Raw genomic sequence first — 15989 nt, 5'->3', positions numbered from 1 at the left:
GCACACACACAAACATACATACAGTGGTACCTCAGGTTAAGTACTTAATTCATTCCGGAGGTCCGTTCTTAACCTGAAACTGTTCTTAACCTGAAGCACCACTTTAGCTAATGGGGCCTCCTCCTGCTGCCGCGCCGCCGGAGCACGATTTCTGTTCTTATCCTGAAGCAAAGTTCTCAACCTGAAGCATTATTTCTGGGTTAGCGTAGTCTGTAACCTGAAGCGTATGTAACCCAAGGTACCACTGTGTGTGTGTGTGTGTGTGTGTGTGTGTGTGTGTGTATTCTCTTTTAAATCCATCCACCATCCAAATTGGTAGCCACCACTGCCCAATGCCTCCTGTAGGAACGAGTTACATAGGTCATTGTGCCATGTGAAGAAATCCTATCTATGCCGAATAGGGCTATATCTTTTTTTTTACAACCAAATGTTCCTGCAGCTTAGTTAGATGAACTTTTGCCTAAAAACAAAAGAATGAGCTGTCATTTCCAAATATTTAAAAAAAGGTCACCCCAAAATCAATAAATCAATATTTGTATCTGTAACTGTATAATGTATAATGTATTATGTAACGTTCATAGCAGGGACGCAGGTGGCGCTGTGGGTAAAAGCCTCAGTGCCTAGGGCTTGCCGATCGAAAGGTCGGCGGTTCGAATCCCTGCGGCGGGGTGCGCTCCCGTCGTTTGGTCCCAGCGCCTGCCAACCTAGCAGTTCGAAAGCACCCCTGGGTGCAAGTAGATAAATAGGGACCGCTTACAAGCGGGAAGGTAAACGGCGTTTCCGTGTGCGGCTCTGGCTCTGGCTCTGGCTCTGGCCAGAGCAGCGATGTCACGCTGGCCACGTGACCCAGAAGTGTCTCCGGACAGCACTGGCCCCCGGCCTCTTGAGTGAGATGGGCGCACCAACCCCAGAGTCTGGCAAGACTGGCCCTTACGGGCAGGGGTACCTTTACCTTTTTAACGTTCATAGCATATACATGTATTATAATACAGTCATACCTCGGGTTGAAGTAGTTTCAAGTTAAGTATTTTTGGGTTGCGCTCCGCGGTGACCCAGGAGTAACAGAGTGCGTTACTTCCGGGTTTCGCTGCTCGCGCATGCACAGACACTCAAAATGACATCACGCGCATGTGCGGAAGCGGCAAAACATGACCTGCGCACGTGCAGATGCGCAGTCGCGTCTTACGTTTACTTCAGGATGCAAATGGGGCTCCAGAACAGATCCTGTTCATATTCAGAGGTAGCACTGTACAGGCAAAACAGAGCTTGCAAATTTTCTAATATTTGTACAGTGGTACCTCAGGTTAAGTACTTAATTCATTCTGGAGGTCTGTTCTTAACCTGAAACTGTTCTTAACCTGAAGCACCACTTTAGATAATGGGGCCTCCCGCTGCTGCTGCGCCACCGGAGCATGATTTCTGTTCTCATCCTGAAGCAAAGTTCTTAACCCGAGGTACTATTTCTGGGTTAGCGGAGTCTGTAACCTGAAGTGTATGTAACCTGAAGCATATGTAACCTGAGGTACCACTGTACAATGTTTTGTACATTGTACATCACTTCTTATTGCTTAGAATAAATCTTTGTTTATGCTGCAAGCACCATAAAGTTCCCCCATCACTTTGATTGTGTGATGTGCACTTATTACTTCTGAATATCTGGAATACGGATGGCTCCTGCTTCCAGGATTCTCCAATACAGTTTTAGGAGTTCAAGGTGGAAGCTACACACATATAAAAAATGCTGTGAAAATGCTTTAAAAAAAAATTCAAATACATTGAATTTGGGATAGCTCACTGTTGCCACCTAGGGTCACATTTATATTTTGCACTACACAACACATTTAAAAAGTTTTATTTGCAGCTGTATAGCTGAGTCCCCAGACACCTGTAAAAGTTCGAAACAGTTCCATAAAGTTTTTTAAAGTGCTATTACTTATGATTAGTCTCAGGGGACTGTCATCGGAACAGGGTAGAGGGGTAGGGGAATACAGAAAGCTTCTGACGCTGCTGAGGAGCAGCTCCTCGTCCAGGGGTGGGGAAAGGGGGTAGCCAGGCGAGGGGAGGGCTCGAAGATGCGACTGAGAGCCCAAGCCCACACCTAGCCCGGCTGGCCAGGAAACAGACATGCCGTTTCCGTCGCCCAGCTTGTGCAGAGGGGTGAAATGGACAGAGGGGAGGCGGAGATTTGGGGTGTCTAAGTTCTTATGTTGGGGGGGAAACTGGAAGGGGCCACTCCCGGAATCTGCAAGTGACTAAGATGGACATTAACTTTGGGGTTCTGCACTGTAAATAGTTTGCACCAATAAAACCTGTAAAAGACAGGTCAGAGTCCTGCCTGGTTACTCGCGAGCAGCCACCACCAGCACCTGACAAGTAGCAACGTTACATATACAGTGATTCCAACTTTTCATTTCGGGGTGACCTTTTTTCAGAACTAAGAAGAATTAGTCCCTTTTACAATATTTCTAAGCAAAAGTTCAACCCGTTATGATACAGGAAACCGGGTGTTTTTTTGGGGGGGAGGAGGAAGTAAAAAAGTTACAACCCTAGTCCTGACTCTTCATTGGATGTCCAACAATTCTACTGTTAGGAGAGATGGAGAAAATGTTTTCTCTATCTGCTTTCTCCATTTCATGCATAATTGTGGGATGTAAAAATGCAGTCAAGTACAACATTCCTACAGTGGACATTTTAGGGGATGTTTTGTCCCACTCAGGAGAAGACTTCCTATTTCCTCCTGAGCTGGGACAGACTTGAAGAGGGTGAGGTCTATTGTACTAGCATGGAGGAGCCCACGGCCTCCATGTTCAGATCAATTTGTCTTCTCCATTTTGTATGTTGCTGTGTGTTTGGAGAAGTGACTGCTTAGTCGTAGTCACTTGGGACTAACTTCTTTATGGAATAGTTCTAGTTGTTATGTAACCTAATTCTGCCTTCAGGGATATGTCTGTGAACCTGAATGAATCTGAGTAAACTACTTTTATATTAGCATTAATCAGATTCTTGTGTTTATTCCTTTTTAGAAGGGATTTTACCAGGAAGAAATCATTAATAGTAAGACTCAGATGAGTCAGCAACAAGCTGATTGCTGCGTAATTTAAAAAGGGGGATGTTTGGAACTCTGCTAGAATATGGAACTTGCTAGCGCAAGTTAGGAAGGATATCATTAAATAATATATCCTCTCCTGCCTCCCTAATCATCCCCACAATAATTTTATAAGCTTCTATCCTGTTGTCTCTTACTTGCCTTTTCTCTAAATTAAAAAGTCCCAAACACTGCTGTCAGGGAACTGCCACCAGAGCCAGAGGGAGAGGGAGGGCTCCAGAGGGATTCCGGAGAGCGTACCAGGAGGGAGAGAAGCAGCCCATCTTCTGGGGAAGGAAATCAGCGTAACACTAGTGGAGAAGGGGGGCAGATGGGGGAATCGGCGAGGTGGCTCCATGACTCCTCGCCGGAGACCAGCAGGGAGAGCACGGGTCCTCCGCTGCCCACACCCTCCCTGCGCAGAAGGCTTCCGCGCAGGGAGAGTTGGTGGAGACTAGGCGTCAAAGAGCTTCTTTGCTGGAAGAAGTTCAAGAAATGCCCACTGACGGATTCTGCCAGCGATTGAGACAGCCACGGGTGAGTGGCTGTCCGGACAGAAAGGGTTCACCCAGGTAACTCAGCCAAGCGTGGCGCCGATTTTAGCACGAGCAACCCCTAGAACCATTACAGCAACTCGTCAGTCACTGACGTTGCTTGTGCGCAGCCCCGGAGAGGCAGCAAGATGAGCCAAACAGGGACAGCCGGAGAGACGGAGCAACCAGCTGCGGTGCGGAGTCTGGTCGAGAGGAACCAAGACTTGGAGCAGCATGTAGCTATCCTGACAGCGCGGCTGGATGAAATACGGGCTCAGGATGCACAGGTCAGACCCACCCCAATCGCAAGGAAAGTACCGGGGCTGGTACACAAGTTTGGTGGGAAGCCCCAAGACTACAATGCTTTCCGAACGGAAGTATAGTATGCTTTGGAACTGTAGAAAGATGACTTTGCTGATGATGGGGAGAGGGTGGCTTACATTGTGTGGCATCTGCATGATGGGGCGCGCGAATGGATCAGGCCCCTAATGGCGGCACAAAATGATGCCTTGAAGGACCTTAAGAAATTCTTCCAGGCGATGTACTCCAGTGAGGTAGAGCAAAGTGTGACTCGGCGGGAACTGATGGGGTGCAAGCAGGGGAGCCAGTCCACCAGAGACTACTGGTCATGTTTTGCGATGTTAGTCCACCGGCTAGGGTGGGATCTGGACTCTGAACTGATACAAATGTTGTTTGAGGAGGGTCTGTCCCCCGCAGTGAAGGATGAGTTGTCCCGCATCCCCCAACCACGGTCGCTGGATGAGCTCACAAAGGCTGTGCTGGCGATCGGCGTACGCCAGGAAGCACGGCTCAGGAGAAGCGGGAAACAAGAGGGGAACGTTTCCATGACTACCGCATTCCTGAGATACTGAGGCAGCCTTCCCAGGCGGCGGAGCCAATGGAAATTGATGGCGCGCGCGCGCGCGCACGAGGCTTCAAACTCCAGTGAAGGTCGTAAAAGGGAGGGAAAGGAGTGGAAAACTACCAAGAAGTGTTTCCTCTGTCAACGACCAGGACATTTTGCTAAGGTCTGCCCTCAAAGAAAAGCCTGGCAAGGGATGATGGGGGCTGCTGGTTGCGACGAGAAGGAGGAGGAAGGGCAGGCGCAGGGAAATGACAATGCCTGGCGGCCAACCAGCAGGGGCAGCAGCCAGGTCAGCAACCAATAGAAGTGCCCCAGCCTGACCCCCCAAGGCAGCCATAGCCATAGAAGTGGTGCTAGAACTCCCAAATGGGCACCCCGTCAAGGTTAAGGGACTGCTGGATTTGGGCAGCTCGTGTAATTTCTTCAGCAAAGACTTCGCTCTGGAGCACCAACTCCACCTGTTGCCTCTAGATTTTCCCTTGCAAGTGACCACCATCGATGGCAGGGAACTACTGGGGGGAGAAGTGACATACCAGACCCCGTCAATGCGAATGAGGGTTTCCAGGCACACGGAGACCATTGCCTTTCACGTGGCCACACTGGCAGGACCCCCAATAATACTGGGGATGAGCTGGCTGGCACTGCATGATCCGGTAGTGTCATGGCATCAGCGGTCAGTCACCTTTGGGTCAGTTTACTGCATAGGTCACTGTCTGGGAGGGGAGAACCCAAGAATGACAGTGGCCAGGGTGGCTGGGCTGGCCATGGAACAAAGGGGGGAGGTGCCACCACAATATGCTGACCTGAAGGAGGTCTTCAGCGAGAAGGAGGCAGATAGACTACCCCCCCCACAGGCCCTTTGACTGCCAAATCAACTTACTCCCAGGGGCTCAGTTGCCAGTGGGTAAGCTGTATGCCATGTCCGACCGGGAGATGCAGGAATTGCGGTAGTTTATTGACAAGAACCTGAAAAGGGGGTTCATAAGGGAATCAAAGGCGGTGGGGGGCAGGCCGGTGTTCTTTGTGGACAAAAAAGACACTAATCAGCCCAGACTTGTAGTGGATTACCGGGCCTTGAACCTGGTGTTAGAACCCGTGACCTTCCCAATGCCCAGGATTGATGACATTTTAACACGAGTGAGGCAGGGGAAATTTTTTACCAAACTGGACCTCAGGGGAGCATACAATTTGATTAGGATAAGGGAGGGGGACGAATGGAAAACTACCATGTTCACCCCCCTGGGGGCTTTTGAGTACTTAGTCATGCCATTTGGATTACAATCGGGGTCCGCATGCTTTCAAGGATTCATGCACCATGTGTTGGGGCCCCTGCTGTACAAGAATTGTGTAGCCTTTTTGGATGACGTCTTAATCTATTCGGACAATGAGAAGCAACATGTCAGAGATGTCAGGGAAGTGCTACAGAGACTGCAGAAGCATCAGTTGTGGGTCAGGCTGGAAAAATGCCAATTTCACGCCAGAGAGGTCGAGTTTCTGGGGTACAAGTTGTCAGACAAGGGCCTAGCTATGGACCCAGGCAAGGTGAAGGCAGTGCTGGAATGGAAAGCCCCCAAAACCCGGAAGGATGTGCAGAGGTTCTTAGGGTTCAGCAACTTCTACAGGAAGTTCATAAAGAACTTCGCTCACTTGACAGCACCCATCACAGATTGTCTCAGTAGCAAAAAGAAGTTCACGTGGACAGAAAGTGCCCAGCAATCCTTTGAAAGACTGAAGAAGGCGTTCGCTTCGGAAGAGCAGCTCCTGCACGTCGATCTGGAGAAACCTATGAGACTGGAGACGGACGCGTCCGACCGAGCCGTTGGAGCGGTCCTTTTGCAGCCAAGCAGGACTGGAGGCCGTGTGCCTTTTTCTCAAGGAAGCTGAGCAAGTCGGAGCAAAACTATACAGTGTACGACCGAGAACTGCTTGCGATCTATGTGGCTTTTCGGCAATGGAGACATCTGTTGATAGGGGCGTGGCACGAGATCCAGGTTTGTACTGACCACAAGAACTTGGAATACTGGCGGACCGCACGAGTGCTCAACCAGAGACAGATTCGATGGGCCCAGGAGTTCTCCAAGTTTTCCTTCGAGATCAGATACGTACCAGGAGAGGAAAATATAAGAGCAGATGCTGTCTCCCGAAACTGGAGTACATGGAAGGAGAGGGACCACTGGAGGTCCGAAACGTGTTTCCCGAGGACCGATGGGTGTGTGGGGGAGCGTTGGTTGGGAAACGGGAACTGGCAGGGCTTACTAGAGACGACGCGTTCGCTCAAGCGAAAATCAGGGAACTCCGGGACGGAAGGGAAGACCATGGAGGGTTTGAGGAAAAGGAACGGCTACTGTACTATAAGGGGGAACTGTATGTACCGGGGGAGACCTTGAGGGGGAAGGTACTTAAACAACTCCATGACAACCCAACAGCTGGGCACTTTGGACAGCACAAGACCATGTTGCTCGTCACCAGGCAGTTCTGGTGGCCAAAGGTGAGGGAAGATGTATGGGAATATGTACGGGGGTGCTACCGATGCCAGAGGACAAAGGGGGAGAGGGCTGCCCCCGCAGGGTTACTGGAACCCTTACCTACACCAGAAAGGCCCTGGGAGGTGGTGTCCATTGATTTTATGACAGATTTGCCCAAGTCAAGGGGGAAGACAGCAGTCATGGTAGTAGTCGATCTACTGACAAAAATGTGCCATTTCATAGCTTGCTCACATGTGGTGACGGCAGAGGAGACAGCCAGGTTGTTTGTGGATCACATTTTCAGGCTGCATGGGGCTCCCTTGAGAGTCATCTCAGATCGCGGGAAACAATTTACTTCCAGGTTCTGGAGGAAGCTCATGAGCTTGCTGCAGGTCGAGGTGGGCTTCTCGACGGCGAGGCACCCAGAAACCAACGGACAAGCAGAAAGAGCAAATGGTATACTCCAGCAATACCTACGCTGCTACGTCAGCGAGAGACAGAACGATTGGGTAGAGAAACTAGCGCTGGCAGAATTTGCGTACAATAACGCTGAACATGTGTCCACGGGAATGAGCCCGTTCATGGCCAATTATGGGTGTCACCCCAGGGCCTTCCCGGGGAGGGGGGAGGAAGGATGGAGTGTACCTGCGGCTGAGCAGTTTTTAGAAGACATGGAGGCCTTGCACCAGCAACTCAAGATGAACTTGGAGCGGGCCAAGGAAGTTTAAAAGAGGCAGGCGGACAAGCACCGTTGGGAGGGGGAGGCCATACGGGTGGGAGACCGGGTGTGGTTATCAACCCAAGGGTTACCCCTAAAGGGAGGGTGCAAGAAGTTGCAGCCGAGGCGGCTGGGGCCTTTTGAGGTAACACAGCAGGTGAACCCAGTGGCATTCAAACTCAAGTTGTCTGACAGCATGAAGATACATCCGGTGTTCCATAGGTCCCTACTTTCACCGTACAGGGAGGGGCGGGAATTTCCGGGGCGGGAGGGAGGAGTCACCACCCACCCGCTGGTAGAGGAGAGGGAACACCACAACCAAGCCACGGAAATACTCGATTCAAGGTGGCGAGGTCGCAAGTTGGAGTACTTGGTAGCTTGGGAGGGAGAACCCGGGTCAGAAAACACGTGGGTCCCCGCTGAATCAATCAATGACAGCTATCTGGTGGAGGAATTCCACAGTTTGTTCCTGGATAAGCCAAAACCACTAGCAAGATTCTGGGAGGAAGAATTTGGAACCACAGACGACGAAGGGGACTTTGTGGGTTTTCCTGCCTCCAAAGAGGAGGGAGGGGAGTTGTCAGAGGGAGAAGAATCAGACTGGGAGGTCCCCCCTGCGGGAAGAGATCTGAGTGGGTGGGAAGATGGTTTTGAATCCTCAGAGGATGGTGACAGCTCCTTCAGGGGATTCGCCGCATCGTTGGGCGAGGGAAGAGACGAGGTTGAATCAGAAAATCACGCCGGGGGTGGAGGGGGTCCTGGGGAGGAGGTGGATGTCAGGGAACTGCCATCGGAGCCAGAGGGAGAGGGAGGGCTCCAGAGGGATTCCGTAGAGCGTACCAGGAGGGAGAGAAGCAGCCCATCTTCTGGGGAAGGAAATCAGCGTAACACTAGTGGAGAAGGGGGGCAGATGGGGGAATCGGCAAGGTGGCACCATGACTCCTCGCCGGAGACCAGCGGGGAGAGCACGGGTCCTCCGCTGCCCACACCCTCCCTGCGCAGAAGGCTTCCGCGCAGGGAGAGTAGGCGGAGACTAGGCGTCAAAGAGCTTCTTTGCTGGAAGAAGTTCAAGAAATGCCCACTGACGGATTCTGCCAGCGATTGAGACAGCCACGGGTGAGTGGCTGTCCGGACAGAAAGGGTTCACCCAGGTAACTCAGCCAAGCGTGGTGCCGATTTTAACACGAGCAACCCCTAGAACCATTACAACTGCAAACTTTCCTCATATGAGAGTTGCCCCATCTCCTTTATATTTTTGTGTGTGTAAAAAAATGGAAAAAGGGAGGGAAGCTCTATTTTGCAAAAAGTTTACAATGGAAACTTAGAGCTGACTCTTCCCCATCCTTTATTATTTACGTAGTGAACTGTATAATGCTAAGAGGACTTGGAATTTAATTTAATTGGAAGTATAATTGCTTATTTATCTTCAGTTGGACAGAAGAATGAAAGGAGTCTGCCAAGGAACTGATAAGGTTCATTACTGAGTCATCTTCAGCTTTATTTTCATCCATGAAAATCTGTTTTTTTAAAGCACATGTTGCCAGTGTGAGGGCCCTGATCCAGACTAGAACCCCAGCGAGAGGGACTCTTTACCCATCTCCCTATAGTTATAATTTGCCTGTCTTGCTTTTGGGTCTGGAAGCTAGGAATGGGTAAGACAGGAGAGCGCTGTCAGTGTCCTTCTTTCAAAAACAAGGTACCATATTTTTCTGTGTATAACATGCACCCGTGTATAAGATACAGCCACCAATCACCCACCCAATCGCCGCTGCAGCAGTCAATCGCTAGCAGGCCTTGCTGCAGCCACGACTTGCCACTTACAAACTTATGCCCACGGCTAACACTAGTCACTCGTACCACCTCTGCCCTATCTGTGTATAAGATGTGCCCCCATTTTTTAGATTTTTCTATAATAAAAAAACATTTTCTTATACATGGAAAAATACGGTATTTATTTGTATTTATAGCAAATGAAACATTTTTTTCATTATAAGGTTTGACACACATTATCGTGGCAGAGAGTCTTCACTATAATAATAAAATAGCATTGCTATAATAAAGGGGATGCATCTTACCTGTTCAGAGCTTAGCATTTCCTATGTTCAAGTATAATGCAAACTAGGTTTACACTGTTTTCAGTATAACCTTCTCAATGTTTTTATATTGAGTTTTGGTATTCTAGTGTTCAGTGAATTTATATCAACATTCCATTGTGTCTGCAAATGGGTGGGGACAGGATAGCTCAGGATGGCGTTCGCTGCCTTGCAAGAGGATGGCGTTCGCTGCCTTGCAAGAGGCTGTTTTGCCCTGACAGGTGGCGTATAACTTTATTAACTAAATAAATGTCTGTATAGTCCTGGTTCCATTCCAAATCACAGCCTTCACCAGCTGCTGCTTTCCATGATATCCAGGTTCTTCATTTGGTAATGGGATGAATGTCTCAGCTCAGCTGCATTAAAAAATTACCTGTCTTAAGAATAAGAGAGGAGAGTGCTACTGCTAGTTTTTGTCTTGTGCATGTGTTCTCTTAATAGTCAAAGCTAATGAGTATAGATTAAAGGTTTTGCATTGAAAACATAGAGATCAACTTTGTTGCAGTGGTGAAGTGAAGACAAAGAAGGGTTGGGTTGCCTGCTTGGCTTATTTTCGTTGCCTCTTGGGGTGCAAGCTGCACCCTGTGTCGTCACATAGATATGTAAAAGTCTTTTATTTTTTCAGTAAAAACATATTTATTTGCCCAGGCCCGCTACCTGATCACACACACACACACACACACACACACACACACACACACACTTTTTGCCCTGAGCTTTCCCCATGAAAACCTGTTCTTTAAAGCTGAATCGGAACAAACATCAATTCAGGTTTGCTCTGACTGAGCTTTAAAGAGTGGGGTTTTGTGGGGAAAGCTCTGGAGCAAAAAACAAAAAGGGTGCTCAGACTGTGAGCTTTAAATCCTGAATTATGCCTGGAAAAAGCAAATGAAAAGTAAGTGTGGTCATGCTGTTTTTATAATGACTGCATAGTATTATTTTGTTTGGTTTTATATTTTACTCTGTGCTGTATTGTGACTCACATTGTACTATGACCTGGGGCCATGGTAGGATGTAAAAACTGAACAATTCAGGTTCTACCCAGAATCTCTCACCTCACCCAAGAAAAAACAACAACCCTGTAGAATGAATGAAATGGTTGTGTTTGCAGATGTCTGAAAAGTCTTTCTCTCTCTTTTTCTTCCTTGCACTATGTGTGTTTCTGGTCCTGAGGCAGGCCAGTGTCCTCATCTCCATAAAGCATCATTCCTTGTGTCTCATCTTTTGAAGCACCATAACCTCTGAGCCACCCTCACCACATCAGCATGGCCATCTCATCACGTCTGGCTCTGTGGGAACAAAAGGAAAGTGCCATTCCCCTACCACACTGTTAGCCCTTCTGCATGCAGAGAGATTGGAGCCTATGGCATGAGGGAGGAGCTTTGCCCTCTCCTTGAAATCCAGGCCTTTACAAACCCAATGAAAGCTCTGCAAATGTCTCCTGGTTCCCTGTTGCTGTGGCTAACCCATGCCCAATACTAAATAGCTTATCACCAGCACAATTTAATTTAATTTTAGATTTTTGCTTTCCGCATAGAATTCTGCTGCTTTTGGTTTCTTCTTCCGGGCTTCTCTGCTTAGAAGTTTCCTCCTGTATTTGCCGGGAGGCTGATTCTAACCCTCCCTGCCTCCCCAGAATTGAAGGCAATTTGAAAAAGGAGATGTGCCCAGTCATCCCACATTACCTCTGGTCTAATGGGCTGGCAGGTCCTTGCATTGCTTTAAAATTTGCAACTTGTGTGCATGGGAGGAAAGAAATGGTTATGTGTGCAGAATGGAAAAGTATCCTTTTCACCATCCTTTTCCCTCTTGAACCCAATTGCCCACCTGCTGCCAAAGTTGCTTTACAGGGTTTGCATGTGCCAATTTCACCCCTGCGCTGCCACAGCTTGGTTTCCTTTGAGCATCTTTTCTGTCCTTGTAGCTCCTCTTAGGAAATCTTCAGTGAGAGCAGATTTTATTTCCCTTTTCAAAATCCTGACAGAGAAGCAGCAGATGGGTGTAATTGGCTAGTGTGGTCTGTGGCCTTTGTGGCAGAGGGTTCTGTGGAATGCCTTTGCCAGCGCTGTACAATAACTCCATTTTTGCTTGTGTATACAGATTAGGGAAGAAGACCGCAGCCCCCCACCCACCTCGCCACCCCCACTTTTCTCGGTCATTCCTGGAGGCTTCATCAAGCAACTTGTGCGGGAAACAGAAAAGGAGTCCAAAGAAGCAAAATTAAAAGAGAAATTAATTTCCAAAGAAGATGTGAGTAAGAAAACAACACTGAGAATTCAAACATTCAGCTGCAGTCTCTGCACTGCTGAATCCTTGGGCCTGTCCATATTTATGCATTAGTTAGGTGATAATCTACTTTCCCCCCAAGGCAAATGGATAAATGGTAAATGAAAACAATTGAATAGATTTGGACAATTATTCCAAACCCAACACTTGAGAAGTAATACAGACTGACAATTGCTGTCTGAAATGTAAAGGTATTGGCACCTAAGGACAAAAATCAAAAGATATTGGGCCAATATTTTTATTATTGAGGGACGCAGGTGGCGCTGTGGGTTAAAGCCTCAGCGCCTAGGACTTGCCGATCGAAAGGTCGGCGGTTCGAATCCCTGCGGCGGGGTGCGCTCCCGCTGCTCGGTCCCAGCGCCTGCCAACCTAGCAGTTCGAAAGCACCTCCGGGTGCAAGTAGATAAATAGGGACCGCTTACCAGCGGGAAGGTAAACGGTGTTTCCGTGTGCGGCTCTGGCTTGCCAGAGCAGCAATGTCATGCTGGCCACATGACCCGGAAGTGTCTCCGGACAGCGCTGGCCCCTGGCCTCTTAAGTGAGATGGGCGCACAACCCCAGAGTCTGTCAAGACTGGCCCGTACGGGCAGGGGTACCTTTACCTTTACCTTTATTTTTATTATGCAGCCAACAGAAATGTCACAAAATGGTGTATAAGCTTTTGAGTCCCCCAAAATACTTCACCAGACTAGAAAGAAAAAAGGAAAAGGAAAAAATAAACTGGCACCTCACACCACCCCTGGGCTGACTGCACTGGCTACCATTTAGTTTCCAATTCAAAGTGCTAGTTTGACCTATAAAGCCTTAAATGGCTCGCCTGGCACCTTTGTTAAATATCTTTCGGTGTCAGGCGAAAACATTCCCCTTTTTCCAGGCCTTTGGCTGATTAAACAATCTATGGCCTTTTAAACTGTGTGGTGTGTGTGTGTGTGTGTGTGTGTGTGTGTGTGTGTGTGATTGTTTGTTATTATGGTATAAATGTTTGTGTTTTTATATTGTTGTCAGAGCTGCCTCCAGGTCCCAGCTCACAGAGGAACAACGCTAGGCTGTAGTTATGTACAAAAGTCTTTATTGAGATTCAGTTTCCATTTTAAAGCCGTAGCGTGCAGCTCTACGTCTCGACCTTAGACCGGCGAAGTCCCGTCTGAGTCTCCTCCCCTTCCACACCAGTTTAAGACTCTCGCCTTGCTCCACCTCTTCCTAAGTTCCTTTCTCCTCTGGGCCCTCCTGCCCGCTAGGGTCTCATCTTTCCTGGACTCCTCTGACGCTGACCCTGACGATTCTTGCCCCTCCTTCCGGCGGGCTTTAGGACCTGGTTCCCTATCCGGGCTACCTTCTGTGCCTGTACCTTTGAACTTGGCGCGCGCGCCCAGCCTGCAACTTTCCTCTTGACCGTTAACGCGCTCTCCGATGGAGGCGTGGTCAACCCTGACTCATCTTCTCTCGCTGGTGGTGCATATGTGGGCTCTGACACCTGGAACTCCTCCCCCCCACTGCGCTCTGGTGGGGAAGCTGGTCCTGATTTCCAACTGCTGCTCTGGGAGTCCCCGCTGGCCCCTTGCTTCTGGGGTGTCCCCCTTGGCTCGCCCCTTGCCCTGCCCATCAGCGCCCCCTTCTGTGAATCTTCCGATTTGCTGGAGAGGCTCATGGAATCTATCGGGCTGCTGTCATATTCTCCTACGCTGCCCTCGGATTGCTCCCCCTCGCTCTCCATCTCTTCTCCTCCCTGCGCTCCCGCTGAGTCCCTGACATCCATCCCCCCCTCGAAGCCCCCCCTTCCCCCTCCCTCTCTTCTGGCGTGGGTTCCGTGTGCTCCAATGCTGTGGGGGTGCATGCCGGATACCAGTCTTTCCCCCTGGCATGCTGCCAGTCCGTGACGGGTACATCGACGTCGCTCTCCTCCGCTTCCATCTCGTTGCCGGCGTGCTCGAACCCAGGATCCTCCCCCAACCCGTCCATGCCCCCTTGTTCCCCCATTTCCTCTGGGGAGTCTGCGTGCCAGGGCCCTCTGAGCAGTCCCCTGCACCACTCCTCCTCGGGTTGAGTGTCCCACCAATAAGAGCGTTCCGCACCCAAGTCTGAGACCGACCCCTCCGGCGAGGTAGTCTCTGGAACCGTCTCCTCAGCCGAGGAGAACCCCTGAAACGTACTGGCTGAGAGTGTGGGGGTGAAAAGATATTCGTCAAAATAATCCTCCGGCATGGGCCTGTGTGGGAAGAGTGCGTGGAACTCGTCTTTGAGGTAGTGCTCCTCCACCGCATAGTACGGCACCCAGCTGTTGGCGCTGGCCGGGGCACCTTCCCGTGCGATGAGATATTCGACCCCCTCTTCCCCCCATCTCGAGTCCAAAATCTCCGTCACCTCGTTGAGTGGCCCCGCCCTCGGCGACCCCCCTGTCCTGGGTGCGTCACTAAGCGGACTGGGAGCCGTCCCTGGCTCCTGAAACCTGTGAGGTGCCTTGTAGGGTGTTAGCACCGATCTATGAAAGACCGGGTGCATTCTGGAACCCTCCGGTAGTGTCAAACGGAAAGCCACTGGGTTGATCTGTGCCTCGACTAGGTAAGGGCCCAGCTGCTTGTGTCCTAGCTTCTTCTTAGCTAAGGATCTGGCCGGCACTGCCTGGGCCGCTAACCAGACCCAGTCCCCTACCCGTATGTCCTCCCCCACTCTTCTGTGTTTGTCTGCTTGCACCTTGTATGCGTGTTTTGCTAGGTCTAACTGTCTACGGAGCTGTTCATGGACCTCCTGTAACTCCTCTGCCAATGCCTTTGCTCCCTGCGGCTCCCGCTCCCCCTCTTTCTCTAAGCCCGGGAAGGTCCTGGGATGTCGCCCGTTGTTGGCGAAAAACGGTGTCACCCCCGTGGACACGTGTTGTGTGTTGTTGTAGGCAAACTCGGCCAGGGGCAGGTAGTCCACCCAGGTCGAGGGCTGTTGGTTAGCGTAGCATCTCAGGTACTGCTGCATGATGGCGTTGACCCTCTCCGCTTGTCCGTTGGTCTGCGGGTGTCTTGCCGACGCTAGGTTGACCTTGACGTTCAGGATTCCCATCAGCTTCTGCCAGAAACTCGAGATGAACTGGCGCCCCCGGTCGGACAGGATAGACCGTGGCAGGCCGTGTACCTTGAACACGTGGTCTATGAACAGCTTGGCTGTCTGTTCCGCTGTGGCCACCTTCGCGCAAGGAATGAAGTGTGCCATCTTGGTGAACATGTCGACTACCACGAGTACTGCTGTTTTGCCCCTCAAGCTGGGCAGGTCAGTGACAAAGTCCAAGGCCACCCTCTCCCACGGTTCGGACGGGGTCTGTAGCGGTTCTAACAGTCCCGCCGGCGGTCTGTGTACTGGTTTGGCCCTTTGGCATGTGTCGCACCTCGTGACGTAATCCGCGACTTCTCCCCGCATCTTGGGCCACCAAAACTCTCTGGCTACTAATTCCACCGTCTTTTCCTTGCCGAAATGTCCGGCGCTGGGTGCGTCGTGTAGCTGTTGCAGTACTGTCGCGCGGAGTTCATCTCCCGGTACGTAGATGGCCCCCTTGCGGAGGAGCAGTCCGTCGCGTATCTGGAACTCGTCGTCCTTCGCCGTGCCGCTTCGCACCTCCTCCATCTTGGATCGCGCGAAGGAATCTGTTCGCAGCTCGCGTCGTATCGCTTCCAGGTCTACGGTGGCTGAAGCGCATGCCCACGCCTTGGGTGCGAAAATGTGTTTGGCCGCTACCGGTGCTGCTTCCTCCAGATACTGCGGCTTCCTGGATAGCGCATCAGCCATGATGATGTTGTCTCCGGGGATATATTCTATCCTGAAGTCGAAATCCGCAAAGAACTCCGCCCAGCAGATGTGTCTCTGGTTCAGGAACCGTGCCGTGCGCCAGTACTCCAGGTTCTTATGGTCCGTGCGAACTTGCACCGTGTGTTTGGCTCCGATGAGGAAGTGCCGCCACGCCT

The 15989-nt window shown here is 50.5% G+C and overlaps 1 protein-coding gene across 1 annotated transcript in view; it reads left to right on the top strand.

Moving 5' to 3' along the window:
- MYO18B (myosin XVIIIB) overlaps positions 1-15989 on the top strand; it is a 303099-nt gene that overhangs the window by 26547 nt on the left and 260563 nt on the right. Inside the window, exons 3-4 of the mRNA XM_079957728.1 lie at positions 10937-11063; positions 11860-12009. Of these exons, the coding sequence (XP_079813854.1) occupies positions 11025-11063; positions 11860-12009 (189 nt within the window). The 5' untranslated portion in view covers positions 10937-11024. The remainder of the gene's footprint in view (positions 1-10936; positions 11064-11859; positions 12010-15989) is intronic.

This window comes from Podarcis cretensis, assembly GCF_951804945.1.
Source record: "Podarcis cretensis genome assembly, chromosome: 16".
Taxonomy (NCBI): domain Eukaryota; kingdom Metazoa; phylum Chordata; class Lepidosauria; order Squamata; family Lacertidae; genus Podarcis; species Podarcis cretensis.
Note: the sequence above shows the minus strand (reverse complement) of the source record. Positions and strands in the feature narration are given on the sequence as shown.